Source organism: Schistocerca cancellata, chromosome 12 (genome assembly GCF_023864275.1).
Source record: "Schistocerca cancellata isolate TAMUIC-IGC-003103 chromosome 12, iqSchCanc2.1, whole genome shotgun sequence".
Classification (NCBI taxonomy): Eukaryota; Metazoa; Arthropoda; class Insecta; order Orthoptera; family Acrididae; genus Schistocerca; species Schistocerca cancellata.
This window is the reverse complement of record NC_064637.1, coordinates 127,774,677-127,796,663: the sequence shown is the minus strand read 5'-3', so window position 1 is coordinate 127,796,663 and position 21,987 is coordinate 127,774,677. Positions and strand designations below refer to the sequence as shown.

Here is a 21,987-nt window from a genome sequence, read left to right as displayed (position 1 = left end):
CTCTTGAATCCACAGTCGGCCTTCCTGATCTAGTCACTGATTCTCTGTGCTCCTCTTATCTACTGCACTTTTCCAGAATCATTTCAAATAATTTAGTAGCACGATGCATCATACTACGTGCCCTATAATTGTGAGTCTGCTGCAACCCTTCTTAAAAATTAGTACTAAGGTGTCCTTTTTTCAACCTTCAGGTGCCATTTCTTTCCATACTGTTGTCACAGTATTAGCTGGTCTCACCACCTCTACAATTACTTCCTTGGGCAAGAACGCTTTTTATCCTTTCTTTGACAGCAGTAGTGGACATGATAAAGACAGTTAAGTCCATCTCCAGATCCTCTACATTCTCTGCTCCTCACTTTCCTCTTCCATATTTCCATTGCCATTTAGTAACACTTGAAAATATCCCATCCACATATCTGTGATTCCCTGTACATTACTAACTAAAACTACCTTTACTTCTTTATTGATCATTTGACATCTTCCAACATGCTTTTTTTTCTTAGCTTTAACCATACCGTAGAGGATCTTCTTACACCCTGCATTGTCCTCTTCCTTAGTTTTCGTCCACTCTTCATCCATTTCCTCTTCTCTCCTGCTGTCACTTGTAGCCACCATCTTCTCAGTGTATGCCTTTTCTCATTCCTCTGTCTTCTCCAAATAACACATGTAGAATGCTTTGATTTTCTTTGCAACTTTCTCACTTGCTGTCATTCCATCAGGGTCTCTTTCCAGTGTTTATCACCGGTTTTCTACATTTCCATCATTTTTTAACTTTCCCGATTCCTCCTCTGCTGCATGCATTTCATTCTTGGTATGTTGCTCACTACTGTTTACTAAAATTCTTCTTTGCATTTCTCTTTTTCAAACTTCCACACTTTAATCCTCCTTTCCTTTCTTTCTGCCCCTTTCTCTCTAACCTGTCACTACTTAAAGGCAGTGATTGTTCCCTAGGGCTTTGGAAGTCATTACCTCGACTTCTGTGACTGTTCTCTTTGTGTCCTACTCACATATTATGTATTCTGCAACATTCACTTGACAAATCATGGTTATACCACATTACTTTATATGTTCCCTGCTTCCCTTGGCATTGTGTGGACTACATTCTGTTATCTTATTTCTGATGGTGTCCATCATAGGACTTATTTTGTGAAGTGAAGACATTATCTATTTCATTCAACTTTTATGCCAAGTCCTTTGCTCTGTCTGACGGAAATCAGTGTAATTGGCAAACCTAAAATTTTTTTCTTCATGAACTTGAATTCCCCTTCAAAGTTTCCCCTTGTTTCCTTTACTATTTGCTCAATGTGAATAAGAATACTGAACTTGTTTAAAGAATTAGGATGAAAATATATCAGAACTTTTTGAAAATATTTTCTGTCAGTTCTCTTCAACAGATCAGTTCTTTCCCAGGTTTGATGGAGGGGAACAACCCCCAAACCTAGTAAACAAACAGATATTCTGTGCAGTATCAGTCACGCTCCTAAGTCTCCAACCATACCCACAAATGAGCTGCAAAGAAGCAGTATCATTATCCAATATCACCCATATGGGAGGAACAAACCCACAGCTTCTGAAGGACTTCAACAATCTTTCACTGTTGCTGCAACAAAACACATTCTTCCCAAAATAATTTCTCACAAGTTCGTATTTCACTGCCCCTTCCCCCCCATTTGCCTGTTTACGTTTACCTCTGCACCTGCTGCTCTCTCCCCCCCCCATATTTTTTTGCCTCCTTTCTTATTGTTCTTCTCTTTTGTCTCCTTCATTCAGATTCATTTCAAACTTTTGTTTAAATATGAGCCCAAACACACACAAATAAAATATCTCATTATCAGTGTTGTACAAACCATCACAGTATAGAAGTACCTCAGTAGTTTGCATGAGCACAGTAACAGGAGTGTTTCAATTTTTATTTCAGAGAGTTAAATATCCAGTGGTGTCGAGGTGACCCTAAAGCCACGGAAGGGCTGACAGAGCAGATGCCCGACCTCGAAATCCACGGCAACATTGAAGAGGAAGAACGGGCTGACGACACGGAAGGTCACGAAAGTGATGCGGAAGTTGCAGAGGAAGGAAATGAAGAGAACGCGGGTCCTGGAGATGCAGATGATGTGCAGGATGGCGGTTCAGAAAATGATGACAGTGACAGTGATAGTAACAGTTGCAGCGATAGTGAGAGCGACGGTGAAAACCTTATTTGGGGTGAAAGAGGTATATCTGATCTCTTTCTGGAAAACATAAATGAGTGAGAACATGTTTATAGGAACCTGTCTCTTGCTACTAATTGTCTGAGGAACAGTGAAGTGTATCAAAATGATAACCCTGAATGTTATCGGCCTATTTATTGTAGTTGACTACAAAATGCTGTTAAACTGAAAGTAGTTGTTTATTTTTTAAAATTGTTGTTAAATCTGATTTTGCTGTGATTTAATGTTTTAAAAAAGTAAAGCTGTCCTCAACCTGAGTGTTGGTTTGAATAAGTCAGTGCTTTACTAGGCATGGTGCTGTTGCGGACAGTGCCATTGCCTTCCTCTGACCTTCGAACTGATTTAACTGGGCAGTTATTGCAGGACTTGCAGCGTAACATGTGTTATGAACAACATTGCAGCTCAGTTTTTCACATTATCGTGTAATTGCTGGAGACGAAAGCTGTTATATATGACAAGAAAAAAATCCTTGCATCAGTGGGGGATCAAACTGCATGACCTTATATTAGTGTGCCAATTAATCACTGGATCTCAGGATGCCAGACTTTTGAAGTAAGGAAATTGCAAATAGTTGTGGAAAAGTATGCAGGAAATTTAAACATGTTGTCTGCAAATCCCTTGGTATTAAAAGGGATTTGTTGACATGTTCTTGTACATAAAATGCTGAAAAAGGAAACGCTGATCAACTAGTAGTTGTTAAGGGCATTGGCAGAATTATACCTGACACTGCAATTTTGTGATCATTTTACATGCCCATATAAAGTGTTGTTCCTTTTCTACACATTAAGATTTTAAACCAAAGAATATTCAGTGAACCATCAGAACATTACTGCGTTGAATGTTGCTACTGCGTATCAAAATTACTAATGCCATTGCTCATAACTATGGCATATTTTGCCTCATATTTCGCTTAGTAATTGTATAATTAGTAGTAAAAACACCTGTAAACAATTTCTACTTTTTTGCTGTTTGACCTTTATTAGAAGTTACTGGTATCAGACATAGGTATTAACTTGAGGAAGAAGTTTATGAGAATGTATGTTTGGAGCACAGCATTATGGTTGCTAAACGTGGGCAGTGGATAAACTGAAACAGAAGAAAATGGCAGCATTTGAGATGTGGTGTTACAGAAGAATGTTGCAAATTAGGTGGCCTGATAAAGAATGCGGAGGTTCCATACAGAATTGGCAAAGAAAGGAACATATTGAAAACACTTGACAAGAACGGACAGAATTGTATGTTAAGACCGTAGAGAATAACCTCTATTGTACGATAGGGAGCTGTAGAGGGTGAACACTGTAGGGAAGATGAGACTGGAATACATCTGGCAAATAAAGATGGAGGGTGCAAATGTTACTTTGAGGTGAAGAGGATGACACAGGAGAGGAATTGGTAGTGGGCTGCATCAAACCAGTTGGAAGACTGGTCACTAAAAAGTGTGATTGACAGCAGATTTGCCAATATGGTGAACATAGTTTGTGTTGTTTCACTGTGCGTGTTAGGGAGAATGAGCTGTCATTAAAATTTATCTCACTGTATCTTGAGTTTCTGCTGTTGCATAATCTAAGATACTGAATAGAAACGAGCACTGGCAGTTTCCAAAATGGCATAGGTGTAGCATCTCTCTGCCATATATTATGCAGGAAGAGGTTAAGAAGGAAATGAATATTATGTGCAGAACATTAGGATGGAAGTGCAATAAAATAAAAAAAGTAGCGGTCCAGTTTTCTGGACAATGTATATGTTCCCACATTATGATAGTAAAATAAACTTTAGATTTTATCTCTAGACTTCAACCATTTGCTGAACTGGCATCCTATATTTTTCTTCTTTATACACAGTGGTAAGTGCAGTGCAAGAACTGCTTAGTCTGCATTGGGAGCCATTCCCACTCGTGTCAAAATGTGTCGCACAATATACAGTGTAACAACGAAAATAATCAGTATTTGACAATATAATGTAACTGGATGAATAAAAATCTATCAAAGTGGCAGCAGAAGACCTCTCATACAAAAAAGGTTTCACATATCCAAGCTTTCGAAGCAAGTGCTCCTTCCTCTGGCAGAAGGGTTAAAGGGGAAGGGATAGGGGTGAAGGGAAGAGGACTGGAGAGGTTTAGGAAAAGGGGTAGAGTCCAGAAAAGTCGCCCAGAACCCCTGGTCAGGGGAGATTTACCGAACAGCTCTTGGACATAACTTCCATTATCAAAACACCATCTAACTCCATTTTCTTAGAGGCTGTAGGTTCTCACCCCGTCCAGTAAGTCTCCCCTGACCTGGGGTTCTGAGGGACTACTCTGAACTCTACCCCTTCTCTCAAACCACTCCAGTACTTTCTTCACCTTTCTTCCTTTCCCTTCAACCTTTCTGCTAGGAGGAGGATCCACTGGCTCTTAAAGCTTTCATATGTAAAATCTTGTGTGTTTTCTTCTACTGCCATTTGGAAATGTACATAGTGTGGGGACAGCTACTTTAAAAGTGAGGTTAAATTTGGCAAGCGTTGCTGGTACATCTACATACTTATTTTGCAAACCTGTGAATGGGGAACAGTGAATTTAACAAACAAGTTTAATCAATATCAGGGGCCCCAACCTGGCACTACTTGACTGGATCAACTGTCACTTTGAAAACCCATGGATGTAGTCCCCATGGTTATATTTTTATTATGTGACGAGGTGTGTTGGTAAATCTGTTTTGTTAGTGTTTAGGTGCATGAAGGATGGGATATTATAGTGTTTCCTCTTTCCATGAAATTTTGTAGTTCAGATTTGTCAACTGTTAAACTGTGTTGTGATTCAAACATGTTAAGAAGCCATTTGTAAACTTCATAGCACTAGTGCACCTTCAGTATATAGATAAAACTGAGATGTGAAAAGTTTATCTGAAATTGAGGTTACAATTTTTATTTCCTGTTAGCTGGCATTGCTTTCATATCCTAATATTGGCTACCCAGCAAAAGCTGATGGCACAATTTAAAACAAAATATAATGGTTAGCTATAAGGTGACATAATTCCTTGACAATAAAAAGTAATTGTTTTAAACAGGAAAACTATCACAATTAAATGCACTCTTAATAAAACATGAAGTATATCCTGATGATCGTCTATAGTGCACACAAGTGTACATTCTATTTATTTATTACAAAATAAGTGGCTGTCATTTGCTATATGCTTGTACTGCACAAATTCTTTGATCTGGTTATTGATGTTATATATTGTTATGCTATTTTCTGTAACATTTGTTGTTGGTAATGTGTTGTTGACTTCAGTGCTAAAACTGATGCTTTATATTGGCTGTGATTATTGTTGTAATGTTATTGTGTATCTTTGTTGAACCAGTGACTGTTTTCCTACAGTTGGAATATAAATATATGCCATCGTGGTCTAAATGTTAGCTTGTCCTATATTTTATCAAATGTCACTTACTGGCCAGTCTGCCTTATAGGATTCTAAATTGAGAAACTTGCCACAGTGCCTGTTGAAAAGTGGTATATCTCCCACAATTACCCTGCGGGCCTTCTCCAGCACCTATAATTGCAGAAGCGTTCTTCTTGTTACACACAATCTCTTGGACCTTTCGTGATTCAGTAGATACCTTTTTTGGCTCTGCATTATCTTCCCAACAATTCGTCCTCCTCCTCCTCCTCCTCCTCCTCCCCCCCCCCCCCCCCCAACCTCTGTAACCTCATTTGTAACCTGCATGATTTTTGTCTGGAGGGCACTTTCCATGGAGCAGTGATTCTATACCTACCATCATTCCCATTGTATAACCTACATTTTGCATGTACCCGCAATCATGTACTTAAACACCACAACTGGGTAATCATACAAAATTTGAGGTATATTAACAACTGACATGATTACTGCATGACTTTCTTTATGGGGATGACTACCAAACTGCCAAATTACTTGAATCAGTGATTTCAGAAGACTTGGCTGATTTGAGGCCATCTAGTTGAGAAGTGTGGTCTGTGACATGACCAAAGAGAATGTTTGCCTTCTATGCCACACAAGTATCCTCCTGGTCAGCACTGAACTCTGGAGAAGTTTACTTTTTCCAGCATTGTACCATTCTCTTTGACATAACTTCAGTTACTCAAGCACCTACTTCCTTTTTCCTACAGGCTGTATGCTAGAATTTTATATTTGTTTATTCTCCTTCAGTTTCCCGAAAAGGAAAACCCTTTTCCTCCAAATCGTACTAACCTCGCTTCCTCTTTTAATCCACCAATTATACATCACTTTATAACTGAAAACAACTCAATGTTTTTGTAATTTTTTCTCCTCATGACAGAGGGGTCTCTCTCTTAGCCTCTTGGTGTGTGGATGATCTGGCACCCTATCCAAACTCCAATCAGTTCCCCTTTCCTCCCTCAACAACGAATCTATTCTTTGAATGCAAATATTGCTGTGTTCTATTTAAGTGTTCCTACTAGCAGCTCTGGCAGTTAGGCAAGTACTGGCCAATGGTGAGTCCATTTGTGTCTTGGATTTTACAAATTGACAACTTTGTCTGCCTCTCAATAATTTGATACACCTATGTGTTGTGGAAAAAAAGCAAGACAACATGAGCAATGAGTTGGTAAAGGCAGATTTGTGCAAGGAGTGAAATTTACACCTTCATTGCAAGTTGTGTCAAGATTTGAAATTAACCAATTGGTTAATTCAGTATAGAGTATTTTGATGTTATTGGAATACATGAATAAATATTTTATTTATTGAAGAATATTTTCATATTACTGAAACATGTATACATTTCTGTAATAAATATATTTCTATAAAAAGTAGTTGGTCTGTCATTCTTATTTCCACACCTTCCCTCTCCTTTTGCCCCCCCCCCCCCCCCCTCTCCAACCACTATTACCCACATCATATTGCTAATTTTGGCACTTACTTGCTGCCTTGTTCTCCCATTGCAAAACCATGTTCTTGGATGCTTAATTGCTGTATGGTCAGCAGTGAGAAGGGATGGACAGGGTTGTTATGTTCAATCTGTAAACTGACCATGCTATGATGGAAAACAAAGCAAAATTTGGAGATTACAGTCCAAGAAGAAGAAGAAACAGTGTAAAGTTTACCAATGACATTGTAGTAGTTGGCAAGGGATGAAGAGCTGACTGTTTTGATAAGAGATGAGATGAACATCAACAAGAGCAAAGATTGTCTAATTAAATCCAGTGAGGTTGAGGGAATTAGGTAAGAAAATAAGACTTAAAAGTAGAAATTTTCTGTCTGTGTAGGAAAATAACACTATGGCTGAAGTAGGAAGATATAAAATGCAGAGTTGCAATAAGTATCAGAAAAAGTTAAATTTGTTAATATTGAAAATTTGTGTTCAATCTTTTTTGGAGTGTGGGCTTTTACAGAAATGGAGTTTGGAAGATAATTCAGGCAAGAAGATAACTTGAAACTTGGTGCTACAGGACAATGCTGAAGGTTAGAGGGGAGATGCTGATGTAAATGGCAGGGGGGACCAAGACGTGCTTACTTTAGTGAAGTTCAAATGGCTGTAGGCTGCAGTAGTTGCACACAATAGCTTAGCATGGAGCATGGCATCAAAGCTGGACTAACTGTAACCAAAATTTTCTTCTTCAAAATATTTGTTACTACCATGATGCACTGACCACAACAATGTGGAAACAAGTAGGATGCCACAAAATTTTATTGTTCTGTTGCATGGTGTTGCAACCTGTCCTGCTTGTACCCAGCTATGGCTTCAACTCCCAAACGCAATACAAGTCTTAAACTGCTTATTACAGGGTGGTTACAATTAAAATGCAGGTGTTCAGAGATCCTGTGCAGGCTGTAGTTATTGTATGGCAGTGAAACTTGGTAGATATTTTAATGCAGAACCTGTTTATTCTGAGGAAAAAGACTTCTAAATTTGGCCATCAGGTGCAAATCTGGCACTGTACAGCATGTCATCATCGTTGTCTCCGGTGCTCATATTGAACAAATTGCATACACAGCAGTTAATTATATCAACATTATGCCTTTCTCACTTGTTGACCTTTTCTGCCAGTGTTGCATTCCTAATTAATTACATTTGGGAGCATTTGTATGTGTCTCTTTTTTGCATTCACATTCCCCACTCTTTTGGCAACAAAACTATTATATAACTTAATCTCCAGTCGATGTGATGGTCTTTTGCAACCTTATTTGTAGGGCCTGTACACCCACATGGTAACACACTACTGGTTGACACCCGAGCCAACACCTTGCTGCATCAATATCTTCCCCATCATCCACACACTGCTTCCCACAGAAGGCATCCTTCATTGAGCAAAACAGATGGAAATTGGAAGGTGCAATAGTGTGGTTGAGGAAGAACGGCCCAATGAAGTTTTGTGAGCTGGTATCCGGTGCACAGACTTCAGTGATGCCTTGCATTGTCATGGAGGAGTAGTAGTTGATTTTCATTTTTGTTGTGACGAACTCGCAGAAGTCACTTCTTCAATTTCCTGAGAGTAGCACAATACTCTTCAGAGTTGACTGTTGCACATGAGGGATTACATCAAGCAGAATGATAACGACTTCAGAGTCCCAGAAGACTATCAGTTGTGGGTGCAGCTTTGAAATTTTTGCTCAGAGGAAAGGTTGAGTGGCTCGCGCCACGGATTGCCATTTTGTTTCTGGTTCAAAGTGAGAAGCCATATTTCATCGCACGTGCTGATGTTCGACAAAAAATTCAAGATAAGCCTCGTAACATGCAAGCAACAATGCACAGATGGTCCATTGTAACTGAAACCAGTGGGCACAAACCTTGGAGTACCCCATCTGGCTGGCAAATGTGTCAGCAGACCAGTTGAGAAGTGATGTGTTTGATTGTGATCTGTCAATCACCTCGAATGAGTGTCTGCATATTGCAACACTGCAAGCGTTGTAGCTGTGTGCAGCTGGGAGATCGGACATGTTTGCATGACTTTGTTGCAATGTTGACAGGTGCCTTGCCCAACTCACCGTGCTTTAGTTCACTGCCAGCTCTCTGAGGACATTCCGCAAGCACCTATGAATATCTGCAATTCTCTGGTTTTCTGCAAAAGAAACACTATGACAGCTCTCTGCTTTGAATTCATATCTGTTACAGTCGCCATTTTGAAGGTTATGTATAGTGCTGCCACCTACTGGAACTTCATGAAACTGTAGGGCTGAAACAGGAATATTCCATGATGCCCCACAACAAATTCCACATTTTTTTCAACCAAAATGGCCTGAGCAAAAACATGTATTACTTATTGAACATCCCTCATGTAACCACCCAGTACATTTTGATATATGTGCTATACCTGTGTTTTATCTCATTGAACACACACAACTATAACTGAATAGTCACTGACTTATTCTGACTCACTTGAAGTTAAATTCATCTACATTATAGTTTCACCAATAAAATTTAGACATGCACATTTTATTTGTATTCTTTCTCAACACTCCTGATGGCATTGGTAGAACATCAAAATATACACTCTTTCCAGATATTAAAAAATACCTCTTCATTTTTAATAAGTTGGATTATGCCCCAATTAGTATTTCAAATGTAAATTTGTCTTTACACAAGTCTTACTTTGATGACATTGACACATATCACACTATATGTACGCTGATTTAACACTACCCAATGTAAAGGATTTAAATACAAATGAATGTAAGATCATATGTATGCAGTCCCATTCCACAGAATAAGGAATACTGAGTGTGTCTCACTTTTCCAGTGTGTTTCATTCATACAATTTATCATAGAGGCAAGGGGAAAAAGGTATCTTCTTGGTGACTGAGTATTTACATTTTGGAAAAGTAATCATATTTATTAATTATACACTTTGAACTCTAAAATAAAATCATTCATACATGCGATTTTTAAGAATTTTTGATGAGCCACATTTGGTTTTATGAATTGTCAGAATAACATTTTTTACAAATAAGAATATCCCCCATAAAAGTAGATCACAAAAAAGTATGTAGGAGATAATGAAAGGAATTTCTGAGTAATCTCAACTATGAATGAACCACTCTGTCACAGAGAACAGTAAACAATTTATTAAGCATCAAAACACTTGTGAGGAGCACAGATATATAAAACCTCGACACACATTTAAGAAGCCATGAATACATCTCTAAGAAGTTCGTACACAGTCATTTCACTGGCGTTGATCAGTTAGTCAATATTGTGGTCACCAAAGGAGCTCCCCCCCTTGAAAAGCTGCAGAGACTACAGCCCGGATCGATGGCGCATTGTGCCTCATCCGACTACTATCCTCTGCAAGGACTTAAGGTGGTGACAAACTCATGCCTGTGGCAGGCCACCTGAACAGAGGCATGGCTGGGCCGTTTCTCGACAGAGGTGGAAATGGCAGGAACCTGGACATAAGTTGGCACACAAAGAGGCAGTACTATTGGAGTTTCAGAGAGCAAAGCCAATGAAAATTTGCAGTGTAGCAGGTGGCGGGACAAGGGTGTCACTTCAGACAAAGTGGAGACAGGTGTGGTCACAGGGGTGTGTGGTGCAGGTGTCGGCACAGGTGGGTTGCATGGTAGTTCATCTTCGGGAAGAGCAATGAAGGCAAGTTTGAGTTTTTCCATTGAGACTGTCTCCATGCCTTCTCCCTTGCCCTTGTGGATGATGAGAGTGTTGGGTCCCCTCAAGAGCAGTTTGTATTAACCAGAGTATGTGGAAGTGACAGGCAGCCGAACCGCATCATCACACAGACATACATGTGTTGATGTGCGTAGTTCATTGAAGATGAACTGATCACATTGATTATGGCATTGTGGGCTGTGTGGATGTAGAGATATCGTAAAGTCCCCAACATTGATGCTGAGAGAGAAGTTAGAAAAATTGGCACATAGTAATCAAGAAAATGCAGAGATCTTTGCAAACACTTTCAACAAACTTTTAAATTGTGATGACCCACTGGAAACATTTCAAGTAGACACCGAAGCACCTATTCTAACCACCTCAGACCCAATTGATCCTCCAACTATCAATGAGGTAGAGGTCTCAATTCAGGAACTAAAAAATTACAAGGCATGTGGTGAAGACCATGTATTTGCAGAAATCTGGTACAATTCTGGAAAACCTGCAGTCATAAATCTCCTCCAACATCTAATTGAAATGTGTCCACCAACATCTAATTGAAATGTGGATCACAGAGAAAATTCCAGACCTGGACCTCAGGAATAATCCATCCATTATTTAAAAAAGGAGATAGAATCAACCCAGATAATTACAGAGGAATAACCCTTCTGGACTGCACATACAAAATTTTCTCCTGCATAATTTACAACAGGATCAAAAACATTCTGGAACCACAACTTCGAGAATATCAAGGAGGATTTCAATAATACAGAAGCTGCTCAGACCAAATTCTTAGCCTGAAACTAATGATGGAGTATTGCAAGTACAGAAACAAACAGTTATTCGTCTCATTCATTCATAGATTTTAAAAAAAGCATATGATAGTGTTCATAGACCCACATTTCTAAAAAGCCTTAGATCGTATGGCTTCCATCCCAATCTGGTAAGACTCATTCAGCTAACTTTAACTAACACAAATTCAAAGGTGAAGTTTAGAGGAGGAATGTAAAAAGCTTTCGCAACAGAAACAGGACTCAGACAGTGTGATGTATTGTCCCCTTTGCTTTTCAATGTGGCCCTTGATTACATCATGACAATCTGGCAAAAAGAAAATCCATGTAAAATCAAAATTGGAGGAAAACCAGCAATAAGAGCAAACTGCCTTGGGTTTGCTGACGATTTAGCTCTCTGAGCCCTTGATATGGAAGAAGTTCATGCTCAGATCACAAGTCTCCAGAAAATTGCTTCAAAAGTAGGATTACAAATATCCTTTGAGAAAACTGAAATCATGCCCATGAAACCTCTTTGTGTAGATAAAATCTTCATAAATGATAAAACAATTAACACAGTTCTACAATTTACGAGGGCAGTTCAATAAGTAACGCAACACATTTTTTTTCTCGGCCAATTTTGGTTGAAAAAACCGGAAATTTCTTGTGGAATATTTTCAAACATTCCCGCTTCGTCTCATATAGTTTCATTGACTTCCGACAGGTGGCAGCGCTGTACGGAGCTGTTAAAATGGCGTCTGTAACGGATGTGCGTTGCAAACAACGGGCAGTGATCGAGTTTCTTTTGGCGGAAAATCAGGGCATCTCAGATATTCATAGGCGCTTGCAGAATGTCTACGGTGATCTGACAGTGGACAAAAGCACGGTGAGTCGTTGGGCAAAGCGTGTGTCATCATCGCCGCAAGGTCAAGCAAGATTGTCTGATCTCCCGCGTGCGGGCCTGCCGTGCACAGCTGTGACTCCTGCAATGGCGGAGCGCGCGAACACACTCGTTCGAGATGATCGACGGATCACCATCAAACAACTCAGTACTCAACTTGACATCTCTGTTGGTAGTGCTGTCACAATTGTTCACCAGTTGGGATATTCAAAGGTTTGTTCCCGCTGGGTCCCTCGTTGTCTAACCGAACACCATAAAGAGCGAAGGAGAACCATCTGTGCGGAATTGCTTGCTCGTCATGTGGCTGAGGGTGACAATTTCTTGTCAAAGATTGTTACAGGCGATGAAACATGGGTCATCACTTCGAACCTGAAATGAAACGGCAATCAATGGAGTGGCGCCACACCCACTCCCCTACCAAGAAAAAGTTTAAAGCCATACCCTCAGCCGGTAAAGTCATGGTTACAGTCTTCTGGGACACTGAAGGGGTTATTCTGTTCGATGTCCTTCCCCATGGTCAAACGATCAACTCTGAAGTGTATTGTGCTACTCTTCAGAAATTGAAGAAACGACTTCAGCGTGTTCGTAGGCACAAAAATCTGAATGAACTTCTCCTTCTTCATGACAACGCAAGACCTCACACAAGTCTTCGCACCTGAGAGGAGCTCACAAAACTTCAGTGGACTGTTCTTCCTCATGCATCCTACAGTCCCGATCTCGCACCGTCGGATTTCCATATGTTTGGCCCAATGAAGGACGCAATCCGTGGGAGGCACTACGCGGATGATGAAGAAGTTATTGATGCAGTACGACGTTGGCTCCGACATCGACCAGTGAAATGGTACCGTGCAGGCATACAGGCCCTCATTTCAAGGTGGCATAAGGCCGTAGCATTGTATGGAGATTACGTAGAAAAATAGTGTTGTGTAGCTAAAAGATTGGGGAATAACCTGGTGTATTTCAATGCTGAATAAAACAACCCCTGTTTCAGAAAAAAATGTGTTGCATTACTTATTGAACTGCCCTCGTAAATATACTGGAGAAATTATTTTGCACAACTTGGGTGAGAAAGCAACATGCATAAATAGAACCAACAAAATGAAAAAAGCACAATTTCTAACCTGGTTAAGATATAATTAAGAAATGCCTGTCAACAGACACTAAGATCCAACATTACAATACTGTAACCCTCCCGGAACCAACTTATGCTTGTCAACATCTGTTCAAAATTAAAAATTAAAGAAGAACCAATTAACTCCTCAAGACTGATCAAAGATTTATCAGAACATGCATCAATAAAAAATACCAGGTTGATAGAGTCCATAAAATCCTCCCTAATGAAACTGTCTATTGTGAGATTGACCCAACCACCATCACAATGAAGAAGAAAAGAATCTCATATTTACTTTCACGTCTTACAGCTAGCTGACAACAGGATTTTAAAACAACTAGTGATGAGAAGTCTCAGAAAGAAGACAGGAGGGCAGTGGGTCAAAGAAATTCAGCAAGATCTTGAAGCAGTTGGTCTTAGAATTACTGATGCAGAGAACAAAAACACTCTCCTTACGAATCATAAATTTTCAGCAGAAATTACACACAGAAGACTGGCAGAGATTTCAGACGAGTTAAGAAAACTGTGTTCGGAATGAATGAAAAAGTACTGGACTGAGTACAAGAAGCAAGTCGTCCAATCTTCAAAGAGAAGGTGAACACGGAATGACTCAAGTGATTCAATCTGGCCAATCAAGCTAATAAAAAAAAAAAGACTATTCACTGACAAATCGTGAATTCCAACTGCAAGGAGGGAGAAGACAAAGTTTACAGTAAATTCAGCATTGTTACATGACAATGTTCAGAGAAAAAAAATTAGTGATGTGCAAATATTAAAAAAGTGCATAATATGAAGTCATGGATTAATTTGAAGCCAAATCTTAAAAAGACAGGGAACATGAAAATCATATTAAAAGAAATGGGAAGAGCTGTTTCTGAAGTTTTTGGATGGGGATGACTGCAGTCCCAATGAAATTCCTGCTAAGTTCCCTTCTCTCCATTTTTCATTAAGTGCTTAACACTTTGAAATTACAAACTAGTGAACTTATTTTTATTCTGCAGTAATGAAACAATTCTGATCTTTAGATGAATTTTCAGTTAAACAAGTACAGCGGAGCATGCATAAAACTGGACAAGCCTCTCCAATACTTCCGCATAAACCTGCTTGTTATGAAAGTGTAAGTAAAAAATTACCTGCAATGTTGACATACCTTTTCTTACACTGTTCATACCAACCTTCATCCTCATTTATTTTATTGTTATGCTGTTGCGATCCTGTATATAAAAGTCTGATTGTAATTCCTGCATTTACCTTTACTTTGATGCAGATAGACCACTCCAGTAAAAGTTTGCACTGAAGAGAAACAATGAGCAGTGATCTGGTCTTTGATGTCTGAAGTGGTATAAGGTGTCACAATCTATCAAAGACTTTTGGCACAATAAGGTAGAGTGTCTTGCTGCAATGGGGTGTCTACGAACGGATTGCAAAATTCAGAAATGATCGCTCAAGTGTGATGCACAAGGAAGGAACCGGACGACCATCCACAGCCACAAATGATGACAACACTGAATGTGCACAACAGGTGACAACTGATGAAGTGGCACATCATCTGCATATTAGTCATGGTTCTCCCTGCAAAATCATCCACAACAGATCTGGGTTTCATAAAGTCTGCAATATGGGTCCCAAAGCAACTCACAGTGTTGCATAAACAAATGCGCTTGGACGTCTGCCAAAAACATTTGGATCATTATGGTAATTAAGTGACAGTTTCTTAGACATAACCATCACTGGTGATGGAATACATGGAGTAAACAGCTGAGTATGGAATGGAAACATTCACAATCACCCAGCAAGGAAAAGTTCCAAACCCAACTGTCCGCAGGAAAATTGATGCTTACCAATTTTTGGCACTCTCACTGACCAGTACTGGAATGTTATCAGGAGAGTAGTACAACAACAAACCATAGTGAGACTATTACTGACAGGCTAAACACTGCAATTCGAAGCAAACACCGAGGACTACTGTCAAAAGGTGGTGGTGTATTACACGACAACATCCACATACCACTATCTGCACTGCTGAAACACTCCGGAAACTCGAGTCTGAAGTAATGGCTCATTCTTTGTATAGTCCTGATCTTGCACCTTCTAACTACAACTCAAAGAGGCATTACGGGCCATCGGTTCACCTCGGATCCAAAGGTGAAGGACACCGGGCACGGGTGACTTGCTGCTCAGCCGAGAACCTTTTCTGCGGGCAGAAGGTAGCTTGCACAACAATGAATCAAGTCTTATGGAAAAGCAAGGTACTATACTGACAAATGATATTAACATAAAAGTGCTATTTGTATTGCAGTAGGAGGTATAGGTACATTGCAGATAATTTTTGACTTACCCTCGTTCAAGGTACTGTCCAAAATATCCGAAAATTTCATTGTACCAGTCAAGCCAGGATCAGTATGAAATTCTGCTTTTAAGGACTCAACTGCACGTGAAAGCGGTAATGTACATTTTTGTGCTGTCAAAGACACAATATAAAGCACTATCAATAAACAATATGTACTTGCGGTGAAAAAACAGCAAATATTTTAATATTGTACTTCAGCTCTGACTCCTCTCTCACTATTCAGAGCGGTGAGATAATTCTTTCTGTACAGACGCATTTTGTCATTGCTCTGACTCTCCAGACATTTTGTTACGTACCGAACATACGCAGATTTAAAGAGGCACATCGACATACTCATTTACATTAATATACTGCCAAGCAACAATCATCATTTATATGCAAGTGTCTATTCATAATTTATGTGCATATTCGATTTCTTGAATGTATATTTTATTAACCTCTATGTCTTTTTTTCATTTTAGTAGTTTTAAAAATGACTTAAGTGGCTGCGACATGGCAGAGGTTAGTGTGCAATCTGATGGAAAATTATAAAGTCCTAGCATACAAGAACCGTAAATCAATCTTCACAGAAATTTTATTGCAAGAAGTCCGATATTTTGTTTTGATAATGAGCAAGGCACATGGTAATGTAAAAATACTTAGCAATTGCATGACCTCAGCCACCAATGACATTGTTCGCATGCTAGACAATGTATGAGGAAATAATATTGTTTAAGATTAATACTTTGAAATATTATTAATTATCTGATCTGTGTTCTCATCCTTACAAGCAGAAGCATATTGTTATTTACATTATTTATATGCTGCTAGATGTCTTGAAGTACTTCTTAGCTACTGTGGCACAAAGTTGCGTTATCTTTGGCACGTGCTATTGTGAGTTGTTGTAGTGCATGTCAGGATGTATTTCAGTGTTTCTGCAAATTGTGAAATGGAAAACGTGATGGAGCAACAGATCTGCATCAAATTCTGTTTCAGGTTGAAGAAAACTGCAGCTGAAACCCACTCCATGCTGACAGAGGCATTTGGTGAGAGTGCGCCAATTCAAGCATGAACATTTGGATGGTTCGAGTGCTTCAAGGAAGGCTGAGAATCTGGGGAAGATCAACAAACATTCTGGTCAACTGTCAACATACACAACACTGAAAATGATCACTAAAGTGCATGACGTGATTCGAGAAGACCGAAGGCAGACAATTCATGATGTTTGTAACCGACTTAGTCTGTCATATAGTACCTGTCAATGAATTCTAGCTGACGAACTGAACATCAGACAAATTAGGGTAGTTTTTCGCTCGTCTTCTCAGCAGCAAGCAACAAAAGCTCAGAATTCAGATGTGCACTGACGTGTAACAAACGAGTTCAAAAGTGTCCAAAATTCTTATCCAGAGACATAACAGGTGGTGAATCTTGGGTCTATGGTTATGACCCTGAAATGAAGCAGCAATTATCACAAAGAAAAAAATCTTCTCTGAGGCCAGAAAAGAGCTCGACAAGTTCGAATCAATGTAAAGTCAATGCTGATCATTTTTTTGGACATTTGGAAAATACTGCATAAGAAGTTTGCCCACGTGATCAGACTGTCAACAGGAACTTTTACTGCCAGGTTTCAAGGAGAATGAGGGAAAATTTTCTGCACAAATGGCCAGAGTTGTGTTCTTGGCTCAAAAGAACATGGCAACAGTCCTCCACCCTCCCTACTCATTAGACCTAGCCGCATGCAATTTCTACATGTTCCTGAAGATGAAATTCTTGTCAAAAGGGCAACATTTCAACTTGACTGAAGTCATCCAAGTGAATCACAGTGGGTCCTAAACAGCCTTCACCCTCCAGACTTTCAGGAGTGCTTTCAAACAAGGTGACAGTGTTGGGATTGTTTCATAAATGCCTGAGGTGACTACTTTGAAGGTGACAGAGGACATTAGGATTTAAGTGTAGTTTTTTGATTTTACAATGAAATTCTTGGATATTTTGGGTCGCACCTTGTACATACTCACTTCAAAATATGGAGTTAGACTCACACTAATATTCTTGTTTTTTATTTGTTTTAGGAGCTTGTGCAATTGGGGCATCTACGTGTCTCTATTCCCCAGAGGCCAGCAAGGAATACATCGATCAGAATTATTCGGACTCAACTTATCGAGACAATCATTTCCCCATCATCCCCAAATTTTTAATCTAAGGTGATCCAGATATAGTGGACTCCAAAATCATAGTAGCTGCCTCTGCATGCTTACCGGTTTTGGGTCCTCACAGAACACAGAGGAAGATGGTTAACCATGGAAACAGAGGGGACAATTTGCCAAATTCTGAAGTACAGTGACTGATATTGCTGCACCAGTTAGATGTATTTAAGAGAAAATAAAACTGACAAGAGATGAAAATGGAAAACAATAAATGCATTTTGTAATGGAACAGCAGAACACCATTTTTATTAATTAAAAATTATTTTTTAAATGAAATGTTTATTTGCACTATTCATTTACACAGCAGCTTGCCCCTCTTAAAGAAATTATTCGATAACATTTCTTTTCAGTGAAACAATACGAGTAACATGTCTCTGTTTGAACTGGTACAGGTTAAACAATTTGTGCACCAATTTATTGTAGTATCTGGCAACTACTTTCATCACACCCTTGAAACAATTTCTGGGAAAGTGTGACAATAGAGTAACAAGTTCCAGTAACAAATGTTCTTTGTAAAAGTGAAACTGATAAGAGAGGAAGAAGAAAACTTAATTGCATTTTCTAATATGACAACAGAGCACAGTTTATTTTCATCAAAATGGTATTTTGTTGTATCTAAAGAAATAAAAATTATATTAATTTTAAATATTACATGAATTAGGTTTACTTATACAATGTCTGGAACAAACTCCCACACACTACAACTGACATATTACATTCACAATTTCCCAGCTTCTGTTAGTGTCATGTATGTCTGCTTCTTCCTCTTCTCCAAATACTGGAAGATTGTCATCGTCACTAGGTGCCTCAAAATCATCATCATCTTGTTTTGCACAACACAGCAAAACAAACAGGCTATGATCACACTGTTGATTTTTGTTTGGACAAGCATTATTTAGTTCTGCAGAACTGGGCAACATCTTTCCATCTGTCCAAAGCACCATTCGATCATCACAGTTTTCTTAAGGTGAAGCCTGTTGTAACCCTCTCATCAGACGTTTTAGGATTTTGGAATAGTGTTATTAACCACAGCACAATGCTACATCTTTGCCTCATAAAATTAAAGCATCACACTGGTTCTCTCATAATATCTGGTATATGTATGGTTTTATCCATATCCTGGCATTATGTACAGACCAAGGCCATGAGGAATTAACACTAATGAACATTTCACAGTAGTTAGACATCGCCTGCACATTACAGAAGGCAAGCCCTTTCGATTAACGTATGTGTCTCAACATGCATAATGTTTCATTATTGGTATGTGTATTCAACTGATGGCCCCCACCACACATAGAAACAGATGTTGTGACTGCCAGTTAACTTTGGCTGTTTCTCGTTCATTTACGTTTCTCAGAAACTGGATCTACAATGGTGCTTTTTGGTGACCTGCTGAAGAAAATATGAAAATGTGTATCACAGTTGTCTGGTGCATTCTGAAGCCTTCTCCTACATCAATCTTCAAGCATGGGTCTGCTAAATAGTGCAAAAAGTTTTCATTATACATTGGTGATTTTCAGGAAGAAAGTGATTCAGCAGCCAAATAATGTTTTCCCTGTTATGTCAATATAAACTTCTACAGTTTCTTTCTTCTGTGTATGTATGTGCTATGTATACCTTTTTTGGTTCTTATGAATAAGAATGGGATCATTCTCTGGAGAAGATTTTCAGAGCAAAAGAACATTCTCTGAGTAAGTTTTAAATTTCATATGAATAAAAAGTTCGAAGCATAGTTTCTGTCCAGGGAGTACTTTCTCACTACTGCCCCTCCTCCTTGAGTAAGTTCTCTGCAAGGGAGTATAGACCTAACCTTTTTGATTCTCACATTGTTTACATTTGTATACTGAAATGTGTTGCAATTACATTTGTGAAGTGAAAGTGTGAGTTGTGTTCACGAGATGAAACACTCAGAATTTGTGTTTGTTTGTATAATGAAAGATTAATCCAGCTGTTATCAGCAAATCTCCAATGCCCATCACCAGGAAAGAGAAAGTTGGTAGCTTGACACAAATTCAGCAATTTAATTTTGTTCATCATATTAGATGTTTCAGGAACCCCTGCAACTGTGTCCTTCATGATTTAAATAATAACAACTTCACCAGTTACTTATTTTTTTGCTGCTTAGCACAACACTACTTCCCCAGCTCAGTGATAGACAGTATGTAGAGACAAATAGCAAAAATGAGAGAAATTCCGGACTCTTTAGAGGGAACAAATAGTGCAATCAAATGAATGGCTACCTTATGTAGATAACATTTCCATAAATAGCAAAATTACTTACGTCTCGAAGCGAAATTAACTTTCTCCACAAACAACAAAATACAACAGAAACTAGTCCACACCTTAAACAATAAAAAGTATATATATTCTCAGACTCAAGAATATAGAAAATAACTTGTAAAACTTGTTCAAACAGATACATAGGACAAACACGTAGGAATTTTAAAATTAGATTCACTGAACACATCAAATGTTACACACAACCAATTTACAAAATCAGCAATAGCAACACACACAAAAAACACTGGACATCCATTTGTGAACATAGAAGATCTTAAGATACTCCACCACTTCCAAAAATCTCAAATTGGATTTAATGGAGGAGCTTGACATTTTTGTGCACCACAAAATGCAAGGAGAAAAATATATATCTATCAATGTCAAGCTAGACAGTGAATCAGTTAATTTCTTCAAATGTCTCTCTTGCATATGATAACTGTGACAATTTTCATAAATATGTACATTTCCTCATTAGGAAAAAAAAGTAATCAATAATTTAGTAGTCAACAGTGGTAAAAAAACATTTTATTATTTAAAACCTTATATACATACATAATGTGATCCAAAACACTGTAACAATTCTGACTGTGTACAAACACTCTGCGAGGCTGCAGCATCATAATAAATTTGTAGCATGTTTTGTTTACATATACATTCTGTGTAATGGAAGAGGCACAATACCTATACGTAAACAAACAAAAATACCATTTTACTATTCCTAACATTCCATTCCTCAGAAATCTGTACCGTCCAATTTTCCTGTTGCAGTCTAACTTCAAAAAGACGCAAGAGAGGCAGAAATTTTCGAAGCACATTGTGCTAAGCAGCAAAAAATAAATAGTGCAGTTTCCATTATTTACATAATGAAAGCTACATGTTGTGACAAAGGAGATTGATGCCTACCACCCTATAAGTATTGCAAATTTTCTTTTCAAAATTCTGTTAAAGTTTCTACATTAAGCACATATCATGCAAATTATCAAACTGGCTGAAACAAATACCCCCACAAAACTTCAGTTTGTTGCCATGAACTAATCAGTTTCATCAGGAATAACAACCATCTAAACTTATTGCAATTATAAAATTTCGCACATGTAGCCATAGGGAAAATCTCCCACTTCCAAATTAAAGAGTTAATTTTTCTCTTTCCTTTTATTTATATTAACCCAAATTTAGCTTGTTTAAAAGATATTATTAATTACAGATTTCACCTGGTCCAAAGTTTCAGTGCCAATTATAGCCAAATTATTGTAAATTTCCAGGATCTGTTGACACACTTTTGATTGCCTGATTTTTCTGAATCTACTGACCCCCAAATTAATGAGTATGGGTGCTTAATTAAAAATTACTAAATTTTCAATAACTAAATTTGAACATACAAGATGGATCCCATGGCCATAAACTCGAGATTCTTATTGCTGAGGCACAAAATAGCACTGCAAACTTTAATAGCTACTGCTAATGAGAAATAATAGATGAACAAAATATAATGACAAAATCAATTGCCACACACAGTTTTAATCTGCCAGGAAGTTTCAAAAAATGAACTTTCTGACTCACAGAATTGGCAAACTATTGTAAACAAAGTTCCGAAATATCCTAGAGCAAGTC

The 21,987-nt window shown here is 38.5% G+C and overlaps 1 protein-coding gene across 1 annotated transcript in view; it reads left to right on the top strand.

Moving 5' to 3' along the window:
- The window catches only part of LOC126109609 (F-box/LRR-repeat protein 7-like), a 44,083-nt gene extending 41,618 nt beyond the window's left edge, over nucleotides 1–2,465 (top strand). Inside the window, exon 8 of the mRNA XM_049914652.1 lies at nucleotides 1,919–2,465. Within this exon, the coding sequence (XP_049770609.1) occupies nucleotides 1,919–2,249 (331 nt within the window). The 3' untranslated portion in view covers nucleotides 2,250–2,465. The remainder of the gene's footprint in view (nucleotides 1–1,918) is intronic.
- The last annotated feature ends 19,522 nt before the right edge of the window (nucleotides 2,466–21,987 follow it).